The sequence below is a fragment of the Mus musculus genome, chromosome 2 (genome assembly GCF_000001635.26).
Source record: "Mus musculus strain C57BL/6J chromosome 2, GRCm38.p6 C57BL/6J".
NCBI classification, from domain to species: domain Eukaryota; kingdom Metazoa; phylum Chordata; class Mammalia; order Rodentia; family Muridae; genus Mus; species Mus musculus.
This window is the reverse complement of record NC_000068.7, coordinates 13,519,353-13,541,034: the sequence shown is the minus strand read 5'-3', so window position 1 is coordinate 13,541,034 and position 21,682 is coordinate 13,519,353. Positions and strand designations below refer to the sequence as shown.

General features: G+C 39.0%; 1 protein-coding gene across 7 annotated transcripts in view; it reads left to right on the top strand.

The window, feature by feature from the left end:
* The window catches only part of Trdmt1 (tRNA aspartic acid methyltransferase 1), a 39,919-nt gene that overhangs the window by 3,763 nt on the left and 14,474 nt on the right, over positions 1-21,682 (top strand). For 2 of the 7 annotated variants that reach the window (XR_003950434.1, NM_010067.4), the window contains exons 2-8: positions 7,542-7,651; positions 15,341-15,417; positions 17,538-17,609; positions 18,146-18,211; positions 18,888-18,957; positions 19,689-19,772; positions 20,936-21,279. Coding sequence is in view for 5 of the 7 variants with exons in the window: in NM_010067.4 (NP_034197.3) it covers positions 7,542-7,651; positions 15,341-15,417; positions 17,538-17,609; positions 18,146-18,211; positions 18,888-18,957; positions 19,689-19,772; positions 20,936-21,279 (823 nt within the window). In the remaining 2 variants the exon portion in view is untranslated. Of the gene's footprint in view, positions 1-5,782; positions 5,991-7,541; positions 7,652-15,340; positions 15,418-16,037; positions 16,085-17,537; positions 17,610-18,145; positions 18,212-18,887; positions 18,958-19,688; positions 19,773-20,935; positions 21,280-21,682 lie in introns of those variants that run through there. The other 5 variants (XR_003950435.1, XM_011238948.3, XM_006497325.4 and 2 more) reach the window with 4 other exon arrangements.

Below are 21,682 nucleotides of genomic sequence, written 5' to 3'. Positions count from 1 at the left end.
TTACAGGTAGTTGTGAGCCACCCAACATAGGTGCTAGGAACTGAACTGGGGGTTTTTCTGGAAGAGCAATAAGTGGTCTTAACCACTGAGCCATCTCTCCATCCCCTATAATTAAATTTTTGTGATAGTTTTTGATAATTAACTAGAGTTAGAATACTGTTAATTGTCCTCTCATAGTTTTCACTGACTTTTACCTGAATATGTCAAGCATTGTAAAATTATTAATTATTGAGAAATACCAGCAAAGAACATTGTAACTATTTTATAATGGTGGGACATTTACCAACTAGTTCTGTTTCCACAAAGTAAATTTACAAGTGACACATACAGAATCAGCTGTATCATGTGTTTGTATTACTTATTCATTATTTAAATAGTTCATTTCCCTTGAATTCTTCATGTAAGCATTGCATTTTGGGGCATGTGCTAATTGCTTTTCTTTCTGTAAAGAACTTTAACTCTTATTTTGTTTTTGTTTTCTTTGAGTCATATGTGTGCTCACAGCCTAACAGTTGTGGTTTATGGAGTATCCTTGGTTATTCATCTTTGATATTTTCCTGTTATTTCTCAGTCTCATTACAAAAAGAATATTGAATCCTTTTATTCACATACAAGAAAAGTTATTTGAAGTTTGACTTGTACTGATTGTAAAAGTAGTAACTCTCTGGGGTCCTGGTGAGGCATGCCTGTTATCCCAGAACTTAGAATCTGAGTTGGGAGGATCTGAAGTGTAAGGCAGTGTGGGCTTCATGGTGGTGCCCTGTCTCCAAAACCAATTAGACCCAATAAAACAGACAGACAGACAGACAGACAGACAAACCAAGAAGCAGGTCACCCTTATTATCTTTAAGAAATTGAATAATGCAAAGAAGCAAAGTTTGCATCTCCTCCAAATTTCATTATGAAGATAGCTTTGACAACATGCCGTCTTCCCTGGTGTCTGTGTAAACCACACAGAGACACTTGCAACTGTTGGGCATGACTCAACAAGATCTTTTGTAATTAGCTTGGTCAGAGAACAGCATGGTTTTTACTTTGTACTAATAGATGTGGATTGTCTTTTAAATATATCTGTTCCCATACACACATGTAGTTTACATGTGTATCTACCCACTTGTCCACATTTTTCTTTAGTGCACATTTCCAGATAACTAGGCCTAATAACCAGAAAATTTGTAGACCATAGAGCTGAAAATATTACATGTTTCATAAAAAATCCTGGGGATGCCATTTACAAACAGCCGTCTCTCTGTTTACTGTATTTAGGATCTGCGTGTAGGAGTAGTTAATAGAGTCGCTGTAAGAAGTGTTCCTGCATGCAGAGTTGAGGAATCCTTCCTTCTTACCTCAGGACACCTGCGGAATGTTGATTTAGATATATTTTTTGTTTGCAGCACTTGATGACTCAGGGTGCTGCATTGCTATTGTCTGCTTCTGAAGCTGACGTTTGAAATGCGTTTCTTCATAGAAGCAAAGATGTGTTAGTGTGCAGTCACCTGACTGACTAGTAGAAGTGTTTTCTGCAAATGACAAAACTCATCACAGACTGGTTGGCATTAAAGTTGTAAATATAAACTCATTTAAAGCTACCTGTAAATTTTTGTGTAGAACTTAAAATACTGATTCATCATGTCACCAGGAATTAGTGGTTTTTTTGTTTTTTTTGTTTTGTTTTGTTTTTTTGTTTTTGTTTTTGTTTTTGTTTTTGGGTAGGTCTCAGTTTTACTCCTTGTGGATTGGGAGAATGCACAGCCATCCTGGGTTTTTCTGTGAAAGCTAGTGATTTGGACTCAGGACCTCCTGGCTTCAGAGCACGCACTGTTACCAAGTAAACCACTCCTGAGCCCTCCCACCCCACCATGTAGATAACAATACAGTTAGAAAAAGCGAATAGAGAACAAAGTAAAGGAGTCTTCCTCTTGCAGTAGTTTTCTGCTTCTAACAAAAAACTAACACTGAGGTCTGGGTCGAAGATGACAGATCATGAAAGATGGTCTGAAGATTCACCCTCTTTACCTAAACACTCATTAAGTACTGGGACAGGAAGTATCTTGAGAAGTTTTTTTGTTTGGACTACCTTTCTGCAAGTTAGACAGACACGCAATTCATACTGGGGAGGGAGGGACAGGATTGCCTCGCCCATCCCTGTTCCCTCTTGTCACCCCGTGGGCTGATAGCAAGGCCAGGAAAATCCTTCATTTCTTGGTCTGTTCTTAGGTCACATTTTAGTCAGTTTCCTTACTGTTTTTAATGGAGGTTAAAGCCTTCTCCTTACTCTTCTGAGGCTTCCTGCCTTTGCTACTCTAAAACTTTAAAAAAATACTTCTGAAATTTCTCATTGGTCTAATCTCCTAGCTTTAATATTGATAAAAGTTAAACCACCATCACCATTTTGTTGTAACTTACAGTATTTCAGATAAATGCTAAGTAGTGAGTGGAAATTTTAATAATTACTGAGTATCTCCTGTTGCTAGATATTTTATTGACTTCATTTATTTTTCATAGGAGCCCTTTATGGGAACTATTTTACATATCCATTTCATTAATGAGGAAGTTGAAGTCACGAGGATGAGTACATTTCCCAATGCTCTGTAGCTTGTGAGGATTTCAACATGAGGTTCTCTTCCACTGTTTCCCCACTGTACAGTGCTGACTGGGACTGGGACTTGTATTGATGAGCCGGGTGACTATAAGCTCAGCACAGATGCCACCAGCCACATGCAGCTATTTAGATTTAAATTAAGATGGAGTTAGAAATTCAGTTCCTCAGTTGTGCTGGCCACAGGCTAAGTGTATCATGTCAGACCATGCAAATATGGAATCTCCCTGCTGTTGGCCATCATGGAGCCCCATCCGCGGAGGAGCTGCTATAGCTTAGTTCTTAATTTCAGCACCTCTATTGAGAAACACAGTTTTTAGGGCAGTGCTTGCCCTGGGAAATCAACACTCCTTAACCCTCCAGGTTATGTCTAAGGACCAAGGGTAATGTCTGCCTCACTCTGTGGCCCTGGCAAAAGTGACTCTCAAATGGCCTTTCTCTGCTGATCTGAGGGAAGCTTGAGTGTAGACTGAGGAGCAGACAGGAAGCCCTGTGTGGAGAGGGGGCGCTGTAGGGGGCGCTGTAGCAGACAGGAGGCTGCTTGAAGGCAGCTGTATTGAAAGGCACTGTAGTGGCTGCTTCCTGGCAACTCTTCCTAGAAAAACAGTTCTTGTGCCTCAATTTCCTTTCTGAAGTCCCCTTCAAAATTCATCTGTTCTTTTTTGAACTGTATTTCCTGATGTGACAACTTTACCTTTTATGCTTCCCTCATGAGTTCCTTTTCACTCAGTAACTTGTCATATCTCTCTCTTGTGTCACTTCTCTGCATCTGCTATGTCTTTCTATATTTTGTTGAAAACAATGTTTCAGTTCTAAGATGAAGTGTCAAGGGAATAATTAGATCTCAGTTCACAGATCTCAGCATACTCATGCAGAGCCTACTGTACTAAGTGGGGTGTTGGGAGCAGTACTCTGGCAAGTGTCTTGACCCAAAGTAAACATGGTTGACTATTAGCTAAACTTGCAACACTTTCAGAGGACACTAAATGGATCATTGAGGGGTGGAAGGCAAGTTTTCATTTTATGTGTCAAAATCATTTCTTAGCAATATCTAGATGTAAACAACTTTTAAGAAACGCCAGGAAGCATACTTGCTAATAGGAATAGGAACATTTAAAAGTGATTTTATACACATATGTGTGTGAATGTATGTATGTACATATATATGTATGTATGTACATATTTGGGGGGTGCATGTGCCACATCCTTCATGTTCGTTCCAGTGGTGGGTCAATTCTTCCCACTGCGCGGTCCCTGAGGTCAAGTGTATATTGTTAGGCTCAGTTAGCAGAGATGCCTTTACCTGTCTCAGTGGTCCCAGTTATCAAATATTTTACATTAAAAATCTTTACAGGTCACTTGTATTTAGTGTTTTTACTCCCAGTTAGGCTGTTACTCTGAATGAAAGAATAGACCTTTGATATACTCACTGATCTACTGTTTCACAACTAGAGGTCACTGTTAACATACTTACCTGGTAAAATGTCTCAGGTGTGAGTATGAGGTCATTCAAATATTTACCCAGCCTTTATATGGGCCAGCTCAGAAAGTAGATGATAAAGAAGTGGGTAGGTTGGGGAGCAGGGCAGGGGGAGGGTATAGGGGACTTTTGGAGAGGAAACTAGGAAAGGGGATAGCATTTGAAATGTAAATGAAGAAAATATCTAATAAAAAAAGAAAGACAAAAGTTTTTAAGAGCTGTTTATTTCACCATGAACTGCTTGAATGAATTTGCCATTTTACGTAAAAAATTATTGGTATTTCTCCTACTTAGTAACTATGCATAAAAAGTTTATTTATTAGGCTGGGTAGAGAATGAAATTGTAACTTCTGCTGCCAGCTGAGTTCTTCCCTGTAGTGTCTTCATAAGCAGCGGGCAGAAAAGCAAGGAAATGACTGCTGCTCAAAGGTAAACTTGCCTTGTAGACGTTAGTCCTCAGAAATGGTAGCATGGAGTTCTCATTTCCATGTAGACCCCGCCAGACAGCCTTTGCAACTGTGTGCATTGTGTTTCTCTGACCTCACTGTCTCCTCTTAAAAACAACAGAAGTGTTTCCTGGTAATAAATATGAGGTCCAGAATATGGACTGAAAAAATTGCAGGTAAAATCCAGACCCAGCACTGGATCAGAGGCCAAAAAGCACGTCCCTCCTACTACTTCCAAAATCCTGCTAGGTTCCTTTCCCGGTTCTTGCTGCTTCGAGAATTACTCTTGTGTCTCAGGTGAAGGAGGTCACATGGGCAAAATTCTAGTGCATTCTGTCTACCTTGACATGTTCAGCTTCACATTTTAAAAACTTGTCTCTGCCATTCAAAGCTTTTCCCACTGTTATCTATGAGTTTGATTTCCTCTTAGAAGCATAGCTATACCTAAACATTGTTTGAAAATCAAGTTGAAGTTAGTAATGTTTTGGTACTGGGTGAGCATCCTCATCCAAATAGCAAACTGTGAAATGTCAGCTTAACACTGAATTTCACCTTTCTCTCTCTCTCTCTCTCTCTCTCTCTCTCTATATATATATATATATATATATGTGTGTGTGTGTGTGTGTGTGTGTGTGTGTGTGTGTGTGTGTGTGCGTGCGTTTACCTAATGGAAATGACTTCTTCTGGTAATGCAGTAGGTTCTAACTTTATAACAGTGTAAATCTGTGCATCAGTCCATGAGGACAGTGCACTTACTTATTGATTCTAAAGCTCCATTGCTCCCTGAGAATCAGTTCATCAGGGTTTGAATCCCCAGATGAAACCCTCATTTGGCCATTGTGTTTTGTCAGGTTTTGTGTCCTCCAGGCATATAATACAAGAACATAAAATTAATTATTGATTATGATCTAGATTTAGCACTTGATTAGATTTTCAGTCAACCTGAAAAAAGATGAAAGTCACAGTAAGCACTCCCGGGCACCCTGCCTGTCTCTGTGGAGAGCAGCAAGCAGGCTGTACCAGAAAGACTGCAGTTTACATATTTATCAAAGCCAAATTCTGAGTTCTCAGAGTGACTAGTGGCTTCAATTAATACGTTTTGTGATTTTTAAAAATTAATCTTTGTATACCTTTTGGCTTAAAGGTCTTTGTGTTTTAGGTTTTGAGGTCTTTCATGCTTTTTAAACAAAGATATAATTTATAACCTCAAATATTCTAAATCAAGAAACTAGTTATTAAGTTTCAATTCAGCCAGAGGCAGCCACGTGGTATTAAGTAGTCTAGTCCCACGTGAAATGCACAGAGGACAGTTCTTTTCCACAGACAGGAAGTGCCTGTGGGGATAGCTGAGTGACTCGGGGCTATCAGACAGGGAATATTCACTTGGAGACATTTAAGTCCCTCTTTTTTCATGAACGTATCTTTCCTAGGACTTAGTGTACGGTAGCAGCGGCTTTCTGAGCATGTAAGTCTTTCTCTGCCTTTGTCCTATGGTCTGTGCAGGTGCCTGCTTTGTGAGTTTAGCTCCTTAGACCCTGATTTTCCTTCTCTTTAAATGTCTAGACCAAGGAAAGCTGGTTGTTAATCAACAATTGCCTACTATAGTGAGAGCTGTTTGGGATCTACTGTGTAATCTTGTGTTAACCAGTGATTTTCTTAAGTTTCAGATGTTTTTATGTTTAAAATTCCCTATGTTTCTTCCAGAGTTTGAACAGTGTCTGTGCATAACTGATTTTGTACATTTTGAGGTAACAGGTTGGTAGTCATGAGGTACAGCAACAGCCATATTTGCAGAGTTCTAACTTTTATTACAACCAAAAATACGTTAAGATTCTTTGAAAACGTGTTTCCTTAGCAGCAAGGCGAACCTTCACATGCGCCTCTTCTCTCTGTCCTCTTCAACTCTGTCAGAAATGTAAGTTTGTAGACTTTGAACCTTTTATATTTGGACACTAATGCATTTACTTCATTTAAACATTGAACTCTGGACAGGCTGATTCTTTTGTGTGTAAATTGTATCTCATTAAACTGTTACTACAAAATAAACATAGTAACATTTTCCGTGGTATTTTGAACCAGCTTTTTTTAACATAGGAAGGTGAGAACACATTGTAATTTACTTATGAACTTCTGAATAGTAGGGCTTTTAGAGTGTTTTATGTGTTCTTGGTTTTTATTTAATTTGGAAAACTGTTTTTGGCCTAAGCATGTAACTTAATAAGAAAGGAAAGCAATCTCCTAAGACAACTTAAAAAAGTTGAAGTTTTGAGAGGCTCCACCCAGCAGCTGACTGAAACAGATGGAGAGACCCACAGTGAGACATTAGACAGAACTTGGGAGTCTTATGGAAGAGTTAAGGGAAGGACTGAGGTACTTGGAGGGGACAGGGACCCCATAGGAAGACCAACAGAATCAACTAGCATGGACCCTTAGGGACCCCCAGAAACTGAACCATCAACCAAAGAACATACATGGACTGGACCTAAGCCTCTCCGCATATATGTAGCAGATGTGCGGCTTGGTCTTCATGCAGGTTCCCCAACACCTGGGGTGAGGGCTGTCCCTGACTCTGTTTCCTGCCTGTGGATCCTGTTCCACTAACTGGGCTGACTTATTGAGCCTCAGTGGGGGAACATGTGCCTGGTCCTGCAGTGATTTGAGGTGCCAGGGTAGGTTGGTATGGGGTTGTGGGGGAGGGTTCCCTTTATCAGAGGAAAAGGGGAAGGGGATGGGAGAGGAGCTATGTGAAGTGAATAAACTAATTAATGGGGACAGAAAGAAAGAAAGAAAAGAAAAAGAAAGTCAAAGTCTTATTCTTAGTACTCGGAATGCTGCCAGAGAGACGAACTAGAAGTAGTACTGAAAACCTTTGCTGTGTGCCTCAGTCGTCCTTATGCTCTGAGATCCAGCTGGGCAGCTGAGGAGGAGTCAGCACACTGCTGGATTCTGCTGTTTTGGCTTTTTTTGATGATGGGCTGATACTGAAGACCTCTGAAGATATTTTCTGTCATTACAGAAAGTCATATCCCTGCACATGTGGTGGCTGCTATTGATGTGAATACTGTTGCTAATGAAGTATACAAGCATAATTTTCCTCATACTCACTTACTGTCAAAGACAATTGAAGTAAGTATATGTTATTATTTTAATATATTTAAAGCGTTGAAAATGCATATTTCTAACAATTCCTAAATACCAGTTCTTATGGCTTACCTGGAAAATAAATAATGCAGATGAAAGTGTAGAAGAAGAATTGACCTTTTACATTCTATCAGAAGACACAATCAGTTCTTTACTTTTTTCACTTAAAGAGCAAGGTCTGAAAGAAAAGATTGACAAGTTGGGAGCATGCTGCCCTTAGATGCTTGGTTCTGTGGTGATGTAAGCGTCAGTGGGTCACACTCAGTAGTTATGTAGTACTTACAGCAGCTGGCAACAGCAAGGAAGGCTCAATGGCTGTTTCTTCTCGAATGCTCATTAGCAAACTTGCCAGAGTTGACTCCCTGCACCTACCGTGGCCCGTTTCAAAGATTATGGGCAAAGATGGCCAATACAAAATGAACTCGGTCACAGTTTTGACATTTTGTCCTATATTGCTTTGGTTGGGCTTCTTTTGAAACCTTACTTGTCTTTTGCTCACATATCATAGTTCCCAGCTTTTGTTTTTATGGGGTTTGTATGTGTGCTGTATCTGTATTTCTTGTGCTTTTTCTTTCCATTCTTTTTTTTTTTCCTCTGTTCTGTTTTATCCATTTTTTAAAAAAACTTTTATCATTGTCCTGGTTTGTTTCCTAAAGAGAAAGAAGATAGATAGATAGATAGATAGATAGATAGATAGATAGATAGATAGATTTGGCTGGGTAGAAAGGTTGGGAGGATCGAAATGAGATGAGGAAAAGAAAACCATGATCACAATAAACTGTATGAAAAATTATTTTCAATAAAAATAAATAAGTAAAAAGAATATGAAATAAACACCCTGTTTCTTGTAATGTGGTGTGTGTGTGTGTGTGTGTGTATGTGTGTGTGAGACAGCGACAAACTGTGCATACAGTGGTGTATGTGTGGTGTGTGTGGTATAGTGTGGTGTGGTGTGGTATGTAGGTCAGAGGACAGTTTGTAGTTGTCTTATTTCCTCCCTGTGCCTTCTGAGGATTGAACTTGAAGCTTAAGGACAAGTGACCCACGTTATTATTGTGGAATACTAGCAGAAGCAAGTGTTGGCTGGTATGGGAATTTTCTCAGAGACATTGATGGAGGTCATGTGAAATAGAAACATTTTGGAAGAAACACTTGTCATCTCACAGCTTTGAAGATAAGTGTTATGTGGTCCAGTGATTCCATTCCTAGCTGTTTATCCGTAGGGAAGGAAAGGGAAACACATCAAAGACCAATGTTTCTTGTGAAAATTGGCCTTCATTTTTTTTTCTTTTTTTTTTTTTTTTTTTTTGGTTTTTCGAGACAGGGTTTCTCTGTATATCCTGTCCTGGAACTCACTTTGTAGACCAGGCTGGCCTCGAACTCAGAAATCCACCTGCCTCTGCCTCCTGAGTGCTAGGATTAAAGGCATGCGCCACTACATCTGGCCCTTCACTTTCTTATTGTGAAATTTTTGCATAGAGTCCTCGTGAAGCCATAAGTTACATGCCATGAAGTGGCACTCAGGCCAAGTGTGTGCAGTTTGTATTGCTTAGCTATGTGAATTATGTATGGTTTCTGGATTAAACTTATTTGCTCAGAAATATGCATAACAAGTGTTTTCTCTAATTCTATAGCTTGTCTTTGTATTTCTTTAGCTGTTTCCATCAAGGTGTAGAAATTACAGGATTTTTCTCCCCGACATGAGAACATTTTTCAGTGTACTGTATGAAACCCTTTCATTCTCCAAATTTTTCTGGTTTTTGTTTTTTGTTTTTTGTTTTTCTAAATTTGTAGGTTTACTTTTCCATTTGAATCTACGATCCATTCAGAGTTACTGATTGTGTAGAGTCTGCCGAATGAGTTCCAACCCCTTTTCCTCTCAAGGGAACGTAAAGTTGATTATTCACTAAGACAGTATTCTCCTACTCAGTTTCCTTGGAATGTTACAAGAAATAGATCGCGTATTCATGGGTGTATTTCTGGGCTCTTTTCTCAGTGGTATACAAAAGTCAGTTCTCACATCAACAATATGTCTCTTTGATAGTTAGAGGTTTTTTTTTGTTTGTTTGGTTTTGATTTTGGTTTGGTTTTTCGAGACAGGGCTTCTCTGTATATCCCTGGCTGTCCTGGAACTCACTTTGTAGACCAGGCTGGCCTCGAAATCAGAAATCCTCCTGCCTCTGCCTCCCGAGTGCTGGGATTAAAGGAGTGCGCCACCACGCCCGGCCTGATAGTTAGAGTTTTTAATACATACTGAATTCAGACACTATAAATTCCCTGTTGGATTATCACCATACGTACATAGGTCCCTCTGCTTGGTACCAAGTGATCCTGACCTTGTGAAAAGTGTGAAATTGCATCTTCTCAGCAATTGTGCTTTCCCTGGCACTTGCTTATCGCTCCATCTTTTGATATTTTGACTGCTGTGTGCACAGACTGATTCCCAGAGACCCTGTGGGACAGCTGTGCAGATAGGTAGCCTCCTTCATCCCATGACACACTCCAGTCCCCTTATCTCCTTCCCGGAACGACTGTTTCCTCTGCACTTATGAAGTTTCCTTGGTCCTATTTGGGAGTTCCCTCCCTTCACTGCCGTCTAATTATGATTACTTAGCAGAAAGCTGTGGCGGTCATACGGTTGCACTTTAATTTTTCAGTCTCTTCCCAGCAATGGTGGTCTGCACTAACTGAAGTCTACTATAGTAGGAGGAGGAAAAGTAGCTATTACTTTTACTTGTATTTAATATAGCTTTTAAGGATTTCTGGGGTTGTCTTGTTTTGTTTTGTTTTTGTATGAAGGTTCGTCCTTAGAACTTGTACTCAAATATAGAAAGATGCAAATTTTAAATTGAGATATACTTTATATACTATATAACCTACCTTAAAGTTCCATATAGCCTACCTTTAAAACATATATTTTGTGGATTTTAGTATTTTTACAAAGTTGTCTGTGTATCAACATTTTCTGATTCCAGAATATTTCCAATGCTAAAATGTAATAGCAGACTGTTAACAGCCACTCCCCATTCCTATTCACTTCTAGCTTAACAACCATGACCTACTTTTTGTCTGTATGGATTTGACTGCTCTGGAAACTTGACATGAACAATCAGATGTGAGCTTTTTCTACCATCTTCATTTAGCATACTTTTCCCAAGGTTTGCTCACACTGCAGTGTTACTCAGGACTTGGTTTCCTTTTACCCCTAAGTATAATTTAATTACATGAACACGTCACAGTTACGTATGCTCCCTTCTCCCATCAAGCCCCCCCCCCCAAAAAAAAAAAACCAAACCCTGAGTGTCAGAGAGATTGCTCAGCAGTTAAGCCTTCACACTCTCCTTCCAGAGGATGCGACATCAGCTCTCAGGATCACAATTGCGTGTAACTCCAGCTCCAGATGTCCTGACACACCTTATGGACTCTGCAGCCTCGGCACCCATGAGCACCTACCCCCAACAAACATACATGTACAGAATTAAAAAGAAAAACAAAATATTTAAAACTATTAGTTGAAAAAACTTGGAACCTGTATAAAATGTCCGACCCTGTGATTCAGTGTGTAGAAGTGGCCGGCAGTGCTTATAACTGAAGAACACTTATCACTGAGAGCACATGTCACCCACCATGCACATTATAGGGAGGAGCCATGTCATTTTTTAAAAATACTTTTATCCTTTGAGAATCTCATATACTGTGAGTATATTCACCCCTCCCCTAATTCCTCCTGCATTGACTTCCTTCCACAGTAGCCCAGCTGTGTGTCCTAGTTAAAGAAACACCTCATCAAGTATAATTTGTGCCTCCTTTGTACTCTTGGATAGGTGGCCCCTCACTGGATCAGGGTAAATCTATCAGGAGCCACATGCTTAAAGAAAACTAACCCACCCACTCCAAGCCATTAGTTACTAGTTACCAGTAGCCACTCAGTTTGGAGTGGCTCTTGGCGCCTAGCTCCCTCCATGCTAGGGTTTTGTCTGCCCTGAGCTTTGCAAGTCCTGTGTATGCTGTTACCACTGCTGTGAGTTTATATGTGCAACTATGGTTCATATGCACAGCTGCCCTGTTGTGTCTAGAAACATTGCTTCATTGTAGTCATCCATTGCCTGGCTCTCTCAACCTTTCTGCCACCTCCACTAAAGGAATCCATGGCCCCTGGGGGAGGGAGGGAGACGGAGACAGATATATGCAGGTTTCCAATTTAAGGCTGAGCACAGCACAGCACAGCACAGCACAGCACCGCACAGCACAGTCTCATTCTCTGCCCCATGACTGGTTATGGGTCTCTGTTAATCTCTGTCTACTGCAAAAAGCAGCTTCTCTGATGAGGCTCGAGAGACGCACTACTATGGGTAAACAACGCACCAAGAGTCAGTTAAGCAGAGTACTAGGTTCTCACCTAAGGCCAATGACCTCTCTCTAGCTACAAAACTGTGGCCTTGATTATAGTGCCAAGTGTGATAATAACTGCATTTCAGAAGCATCATGGCCAGTCAGTATAGCCTCCTCGTCGTGAAGGTATCAGTATGAATATGTTCACAGAAAGAATACCCAAACTACATAATTCTGGATTAATCCAGCTCCAAACTTAGGTATGTTTAGGTTCCAAAATTTCTGTAAAATAGCAAGTGGCATCCCTGAGTATTTTATTAAAATTTTTATTAAAATTTTAATTTAATGTAAATATTTTAAAGCACATCTAACCAGATACAACCCAAATCAACTAATTCTCGATATAGTATCCACTGACTGTTTTAGTTCCAACAATTCGGTATTCTTCTGCTCTACTCTTGAAGAGAAACGGTGAGGAACTCTGTGTGTTTGGGACGGTTGAGATCCCAGATGTGCACCAGGAGATGGCTGAGGACTCAAACTTTAATTATGTTCCTTGCTAGTTGTAATAGCTAATGGTAACCATGAAATTATTGGACACAGGGAAATGGCCGGGGAAGGCACCTCCAGCTCACTTAAACAAGGGTCAGTTTGTTAATGTGTGTGTTTGTAAGGACCATGGAAGAGTATCTTTTATATCTATTTATGGCATGTGATTTTTATATATTCACATATGATGCAGCAAAATGGTTAAACTGAGCAGACTGGCATATTCCTCCCCTACATTCCTACTTTGTGTGAGCCTGCTGGGCAGTTTCAGGTACAGTGTCCATCACCATGCTGTGTAATAGATTGCCTGGACTCACTCCTGGGCCTTACCTGAAGCTGGGTACTCTTCAACTACTGTTTTCAACCAGTTCATTCTGCCTCTATGAGTCTGACCTTTTCAGTTAACGTATACAGGTTAGGTCAGAAAGTATCAGCCAGGTTCTAAGGAGACCCTGAACGGATTTACCTTGAGTCAGGTGGAGGCTGTTTCCCTGCTTAGGGAGCAGTGGCGTGAGGCCAGGGTGAGTGGGAGGCCCAGGACTGGAAGTGTGCTATATACTGAGATATTGTGGGGAGGATTGTCCTTCAGTCTCTTCCCTCGGCTCTAGCAGGCAGTAGCAGGTGACTTCTGATAGGCAAAATTTCTGGATGGAGAAATGGGTTCATTTAGAATGAATGGACACTCTGAGACCGGGAAGATAGCTGTGCTAAGAGCATGATTGTCCAAGGCAGCAAGACCTTGACTGCAGCTCCCTTCAGACACGTTGATACAATTCTGGCTGTGTACCAGGGTGGCCTTGAAAAAGGCAGCTTTTCCCAGAAAGCCTGCCAGAGAAGTCTGTTATCATCTGCGGTTGAGCTGAAACATCACATATAGGTGGAACTCCTTAGTCAAAAAGCTATAGATAAAATCAGAGTACTCAGTTCATTTATCTAGCTAACAAGAGGAAAATCACTAGTGACTAGTGTATAGATTTCACAAGCAGACACTTCACTGAGCTTGTTCATTGTTGAATACGACAATGACTGCCATGTAAATGGTACAATTGCTGAATGAAGGAACATATTGTACTTATAAAGTGAACAGATGATGAAGGAAAATGTGGATAAAGGATGAAAGGGACTCAGCTGACACTGATAAATGACTTCAGACAAGAGATTAGCATGCCACCTGGTATAGTCCTCAGGGGACATCAAATTGCTGTAGATATAGTGTATAAAATACTTTCACAGGGAAGGATGGGATAGAAGTAGCCAGCTGGAAGTTTCCATTGTTTGTCAGTTCTATGCTACAAGATAGGAAAACCATTGTCTTGTAAGTACAGGCTTCATAGCTATAAATAAAACGTGAGCAAATTGATCAGAAGCATATCTGAAGGATGCTTGTAATGTGACTAAAGTGGCCTTCCTTTCAGAAATGCACTAGTATTACAAGTAAAGATTTTATTGCTATTATTTAATGAACCTGTTTTGGAAAGAGGAACACTACATCTGAAAGCATTCATAAAATTTGGTGTCTTTTTCTGAACACATTTCATTATCATTGCAGCAGGATCCATCTGTCCTTTTAAAGATTTATTTATTATTTATATGAGTACATTGCAGCTGTCTTCAGACACACACCAGAAGAGGGCATCGGATCCCATTAGAGATGACTGTGAGCCACCATGTGGTTGCTGGGAATTGAATTCAGGACCTCTGGAAGAGCAGTCAGTGCTGTTAACTGTTGAGCCATCTCTACAGCCCCCTCTGCCCCCACCCCCCTTTTTTTTTTTTTTTTTTTTTTTTTTTTTTTTTTTTTTGGTTTTTCAAGACAGGGTTTCTCTGTGTAGCCCTGGCTGTGCTGAAACTCACTCTGTAGACCAGGCTGCTCTCGAACTCAGAAATCTGCCTGCCTCTGCCTCCTGAGTGCTGGGATTAAAGGCGTGTGCCACCACTGCCTGACTTTTTCTGAACATTTTAATCTCTTGTAATAAAATTAGAAAAAATGAGTACTTCCTCAAGATCCATGTTATTTTCTGCCCTTGTGTATGTCACTAACTTAACAGAGACAGCTGACTCATTCCCAGGTCAACTCACTCTTCAGAAATTTCCTGCTTTACCAATTTACACAAACTTGTTAGAGATTTGTCATAAAAATTATAGAGGTTGCTATGCTGGTCTATTCTTTCTACATTTCTGGCCAAGACTGCTTAAGGAGTATTGGCAAATCCCTGACATGTGTTCTCATTGTTTATCTTCTGATCTGTGTACACATATATGCGTTTTATATGCATGTGTAAAAGGAACAAGTTAGGTGTTATTTTAATTACTCCTGTGTATAATCATTTGAAGTTCCTTGTGCTAAGGACAAAACAATAAACTACTTGCTGGTATCTGAACATGAGGCCTTTTGATTTGCTAGTAAATCAGCAGAGAGCACTAGACAAGAGTGCAGCTACTCATCACTACACACTCACTGAACAGAGAAGCATATTAATAGATGGGCACTTAAAGATCCCCAGACCTTTCCCAATATAGTTGATTACAAAATAAGTTCTACATGGTCGAGTCCAAAAACGACAGCATTACACCTGAGTCTTCACAGAGGAATTAGTGCTGTGGACGAAGTCACTGTGCCTCCGCACAGCCGCACAGCTTCTTCACAAAGTTGCTTTGGACGGAGGCTAGTGTAACTGAAGCTGCGTTGTAAAGCTGTGCTGTGGTATGGAAACTGTGATCTCTGATGGCTTTAGTTCTGTCTAGTCTTCTCTTCATTCTGTCTGTTTTTTCTTTCAAATGTTTCTTTCTTAGGGTATTTCACTGGAAGACTTTGACAAGCTATCTTTCAATATGATTTTAATGAGCCCTCCATGCCAGCCATTCACAAGGTATGTGTAATAAGTGTTTTTCTCTTTGGGAAGAGTATATGGGCTGAAAATACAGCTAAGTAAATTCTTGCCCAGCATGCGTTGAGGCCCTGGGTTTAAATTATGACACATATCTCACCCTCACCAAAAGGGAGATAAAAAGAGGAAAGAAAGGAGAAGGGAAAATCAAAGAACTTTAAAAGCTTAAGCTGCACTTTTTGTTTTTACAATTTTTTTATTAGATATTTTCTTCATTTACATTTCAAATGCTATCCCCAAAGCTCCCTATCCCCTCCCCCCACCCTGCTCCCCAACCCACCTACTCCTGCTTCCTGGCCCTGGCATTCCCTTGTACTGGGGCATAGAATCTTCCCAAGACCAAGGGCCTCTTCTCCCATTGATGGTTGACTAGGCCATCTTCTGCACTTTCAAAGCTTTAAAATGCTCTGTAAATATATCCCTTCATTTTAGATATTGATAATTCATCATCGAGCATAGGAATCCGCAGTTACAGTCAGAATAGCAAAATAATTTGATCAACAGTAAATACGTAATGCTATGTTATAGGTATATCTAAGGTACATTTATTTTCTTTCAGATTATGTTACTCACTTTAAATTTTTCACCTCTTGAATTCATAGCTAATTCTGATCAGTGAAACAGAATTCCCTTAAGAAATATTTTATATGTAAGTAATTTGTGAAAAATTTTAGCATACATTTACAATTTGTGTATTTCTCAAAATTAATATTATAATTCAGATTTTTCATAGTCACATTATAATTTCTCATTTCAAATTTAATATTTTTAACAAGAACTGTGTCTTAAATTAAACCTAGATCATTTTCACTATTTAATAGTATAAATTATTTTAAGAGGCTATAGTAATAGGGTCTTATTGTTATTATTATTTTGAAAGTGAGAAACTGAGGCATAGATAGGTTAACTTTCTCATGACTGTACAGTTAAACAATGTCAGAGCCATTATTTATTAATCATTTATATACTTTGTATTAATATGACTAACTGGAGTGTTATATGATAAATATTTTGATTCAAGAAAATATTCTTGTGTTACTTTTTAACATCTTTGAACTTCAGGAAGCTTATCTTTTTGAGGGTTTATTGTGCTTGTATGCCATGCAATGTGTTTGATGCTGTCATTGCTAATGTTCAGAGTTTACAGTTGAAAGGGATGACTCATAAATTAGTATTATATAAATTGTGACATTTGGTACTGTAAGAACTCTGGGAGTACCATGAGAACATAGAGGATAAAATGGCGTGCATCATGCCCAGAAAGGGAAGTTCTTCCAGAGGCATGATTAGAGCTGTGTCTGAACAGAGAGTAGGAGTTTTATCAGCGATGACAGATGGCATTCCATATGAGGGTGGGTTTGAGCATATGGGAGGGTGTGGCCTAGTGTGTATAAAATAGAATGCAGCCCGAGTATATATACTGTTTCAGTGGGCTCAGCATCTTCACTGTAAGCCTAGTTCCAGCTGTTGATGTGATGCCAGGCACTAACTGACTGGAGTTGTTATCTGAACTCTGAGTGGAAAGGGACAGAATATAAAAACTGATTTCTGAGGAATCAGTTTAAATCCAGTTTACTCCCCAGCTAATAAGCCTCAGACTCACTGGTAGATTTCGCCTTGGTGTCAGATATGGGGAAAGTGACAGCAGTGTTACCTAGCTTAGGAGCATGAAGCTACTAAGCATTAAGTTTAAAAACCTGATCCTCTGTTCCTGTTGTTCAGACCCAATCTAAGGGTTCCTTCCTACTTGAACCTTGACCACACTGTGAACCTTTGTACGACTTGTTTGCTAGCCCAGTGCCTCCTGTTTACATGTGCTGGCCCTAGCTGCAATTCCTGCTTGTAAAGTAAAACCCTGAGATCAAGGGTCTGTTTACACCCGACAGGATTATCTGGGCATTTCCCATTGCTTAGTGTGCTTGCATGGTGCTTATCACCGTTGTCATCTGCTCCAGATTGCTGCCCACCCAATCAGCTACTTTCCTGTCTTTTCTTTCTTATGGTGACGATCAACTAATTTAAATTCTCTTAACTGGCTAAGTCTTTTTGATATCATTACATACAATTTTTTATAAACTCTTGTGATTTCTTTGCTTTTTTAGAATTGGCCTACAGGGGGATATGACCGATCCAAGGACAACTAGCTTCTTGTATATTCTAGATATTCTCCCAAGGTAAACAGTAGATTCTTGTACACTTACCTTAGGTTTGCAGTTGAGGGTATGAAGAATGTAGTGTTTGTCATTTTGTAGACATTAGTGGTTATCACATGCACCTTTTTTTTTTTTTTACCACAACTAATAAAAATAACATGAAATGTTTCGCAGTTTCATGCTTGCCTCCATAGTGAGTGACAGAACTGTCAGTAGCCAGCTCAATTCTGTTGCCTTTGCTCGTTGGTAGTAGTCACTGCACATGTTCCCAGTGTTAGTGACCACGGCCCCGGAGGCTGAATGACTGCCCTTTGTGTTTTGCAGTGCAGAGCCCTATGCAAGCCCATATTTTGAGATGTGTTCCAATGGAATTAACTCTTCAAGTGTGAACTTTTTCAAGTATATAGCATGTCGAGAAAAATAAATAAAATAGTTAAAATTCATTTTTAAAAAAATAGAGAAAATTATTTATAAATCCCATTTCTCACAAGTTGTGATTTTCTTTTTATTTCTTTGTAATTCAGTATTTGTATTTCTGTTTGTTTTTGTTTTTTTAGATTACAAAAATTACCCAAGTATATTCTCTTAGAAAATGTCAAAGGTTTTGAAGTATCTTCTACAAGGTAAAAAATATGTTTGTCTTGCAAATGTTTTAGACTTACTATATTTTATAATAGGCACCATTGTAAGATAAAGATCTTAATAATAAGTGTATATTCAAACATTTTATAAGATAGGCTTTATTAATTAGTGTGATTTTTACCAATAATATAAAATATTACAAAATCTTGTTCTGTTCTTATTTTAATCTTCCAGAAGGAGTACTGATTTTAGTATCAAGTATTTCTAGGTAGAAATGTTTTAATTAAGAGCAGCCTCACAATGAGAACTTAGCATCCTACTTAGATGAGAGAGACAGCCAGAGGCAGGGTTTCATCTGATAGTAGCCTGTGTGGAAAAAACGGTATCTACATCTACCCGAGTCCTTTAGTCACTGTTACTTGTAACTGTTCCTGTCTTATGGACCCTGGGAAGCTGTCGTTTCAGTTCCAGATCTGATTAATTAACAAGTTAAGCTTTCAGCAATTGGTCACATTGTCTGGCAGCTTTATTTACGTGTACTAGAGATTCTTCTCTTATCTTTTTATTAACATGCAGTTTCGCAAGTAATGACTTAGAAGCCGTGTGTCTAAATGGCTTGAGTACAGTCGGGTTTTACTGATGATTAAGTGTTACATAAGAATGCCATTTCTAAGCAAGGCTGGCCGCTTTTTGCTTTGACTCTTTTTCTCTTTCCAGAGGGCTGCTGATACAAACAATAGAAGCCTGTGGCTTTCAGTATCAAGAGTTTCTATTGTCTCCTTCTTCTGTAGGTACCACAATTTATTTATATAAGTATCGTTTAAGAGAATTTGATATAATAAACAAAATAAATCTATTTTTAATATTTCATATAAGTGTCAAACTAGCTCAGTCATGGATCTTACTTTCTGAAGAACATAGTGCATACTTGTTGATTTGCTTGTACATAAGATAGGTTCATTAAATCTCATGATTTTTCTTTTTGGAAAATAAACGATTGTAGGGTTTGAAACTATATGGAATTTTTACATGTAAAATTGGGTGTCTTGTATTCATTAATGCTCAAAGTAATCCAAGATTGAAAGCAAAGTGGACATATTATAATTCCCTTCTGCTCCGTGACATTTGGTTGCACGCATGCCTCCATTTCATGTAAGACATCAAAACACTTGTGTTGTGAAAGGCTGATTTTGTAAGTGCCATTGTTCCTTTTGGCTTCTTGTCATCATTAGCTGTATCATATAGTTCTTTATCTACAAATGAAAAGAAAATCTAGTTTAAAATATTAATATATAAGTTGTTATATCAGTGTCTCTTCTAGACTAAATTCTCCTCTTTAAAAGTAAAGTAACAGTAGCCAAGAATAGCTATATTTGAGTTTAATGTTTTTATTATTATTATAAAATTGCTTTGGCAGAACCTATGTGCATGTCTCTCTGAGTCTCTGTGCTAGGAGCTGAAGATGATTGAAGTCCCCCACATTTCATTTGGTAACTAGCTTTTCTCTGTTGCTTGCAGCTAGGCATTCCAAACTCGAGGCTCCGATATTTTCTCATTGCAAAGCTTCAGTCAGAGCCTTTCCCCTTCCAGGCCCCTGGACAGGTATTGTTGTTGCTACGGATATTACTGTTTACTTGTGGATGAATCTCAGTCTGCCAGTTTCTTCTCAGTAACTACTTAGGACTCCTATGCCTATTGAGTTTATAATGCAGGTCATCTTCGTGTCCATTTTCAGGTCTCTGCTTCTCCCGATGTCACTTTTCACTAAACTAAACAAAGTCAAAACTCATAAAGACTTTGTAAGTGTAAAAATTATCATTAGTGTTATTTTCCTGTGTTCCATCATAACTTTCATAACTATTACATTTGTCTTTTCCTCTTCCCAGTTAAAACCATTAATCAGTGATTTCTTATGATAAAATGTAATATGCTATCTTTAAATTGGTCTGTAAACATATTTATTATACTGTCCCTGACACCAACATTATTTATATTAATTGATTAAAGTGTAGTAATGATTAGTTAGAAGCTAACATCAAATTCTCAACTGCTAAGCTGGCATTCTTGGTGAATGATTTTATACGTTTCATAAGAAATGAGGAAAGATAACAGTTTCAGTGGCTCAATCAACGTGGCTCTGCATAAGCACGAATAAAGCTCAACAGCAGCCAGTCCTACCAGTGGGGCCAGCTCTCCTGTGACCGACGCTCTTTCCCATACTGGGCAGCTCCAGGAACAGGGTAAAATTATATTAAGGAAGATGAGATCACTCACAATTTCTTGACTATTTTCTCATTTATAAAATGGAAGTTTCTCTAAGATTCTGAGTTTCCACAAGGAACTCCACCCTCCATGGACACAGCGTTTTCAGTAGAACACAGAGTTTGCTTTTAGATTTGAAGGTGCTTCAGGACTTCCTTTTCATGAAGGAATTTGGTAAACTTTAGTTCCGTGTGCATTTTCCAGTTTTGCTTTTACATTTCTGTTTCACCAGTGCTACTGTGTTTGAATGTTGTGAGTTTTCCGTCAGTGAGTACAGTAGACAGTAATTCTGAGAAGTAAATCCTCGGAAGCTCACTTGTCTTATGACTGGATGACTGCTAGCTTCTGACAATAACTTGTCAATAGAAGCAAGCTACAGTGTTTTCAACATCAACCTTATAAGAGCTAAAAGGTTTGCATGGGTCTAGTTAAAATTATTGATTGATTTCTTATTTTAAATAAAACTTTGACAGTTTCTGTATTTTTTTTTAATTTAATGCCAGATACTGATGGAGTTTCCTAAAATTGTAACTGTTGAGCCACAAAAATATGCAGTAGTTGAAGAAAGTCAGCCAAGAGTGCAGAGAACTGGACCACGTATCTGTGCTGAGAGCAGCAGCACACAGAGTTCTGGAAAAGATACCATTCTCTTTAAGCTTGAGACTGTAGAAGAAAGGGACAGGAAACATCAACAAGACAGTGACCTCTCTGTGCAGATGCTGAAAGACTTCCTTGAAGATGGCGACACAGATGAGTACCTTTTACCACCCAAGTTATTGCTGCGATACGCTCTCTTACTAGATATCGTGAAGCCCACGTCCAGAAGGTCCATGTGCTTTACGAAAGGGTACGTTTGGAAGAGACCCCTCTGTGCTGTGTCTACAAGAACTGTGTTTCCCAGCTAGTCGCTTAGTCCTTCTCAGAACAACAAGGGTTTTATACCATGCTTCTCTTAGGCTGACTTTTATCCCCAATTGCCAGCAGACCAAGAGTGAACGTTCATTGTGCAGGACATTCTGTACACCACCCACAAAGTGTTCACCAAAGACAAGGCCATTGTGAATGACCTTTGTACAGATTAAATACTTGTGATAACATGATTTCACAGTTGTGAATTGTTAATTTTATTACTTTTCTTTCTGTGAGATACATTAAACCTCAAGAGTGATGCCTATCAGTGTTTTTAAACATTTTTTTTAATTATATCTTAATCTAAAGAAATAAAATTGAATTATCCAGTTATAATTTAA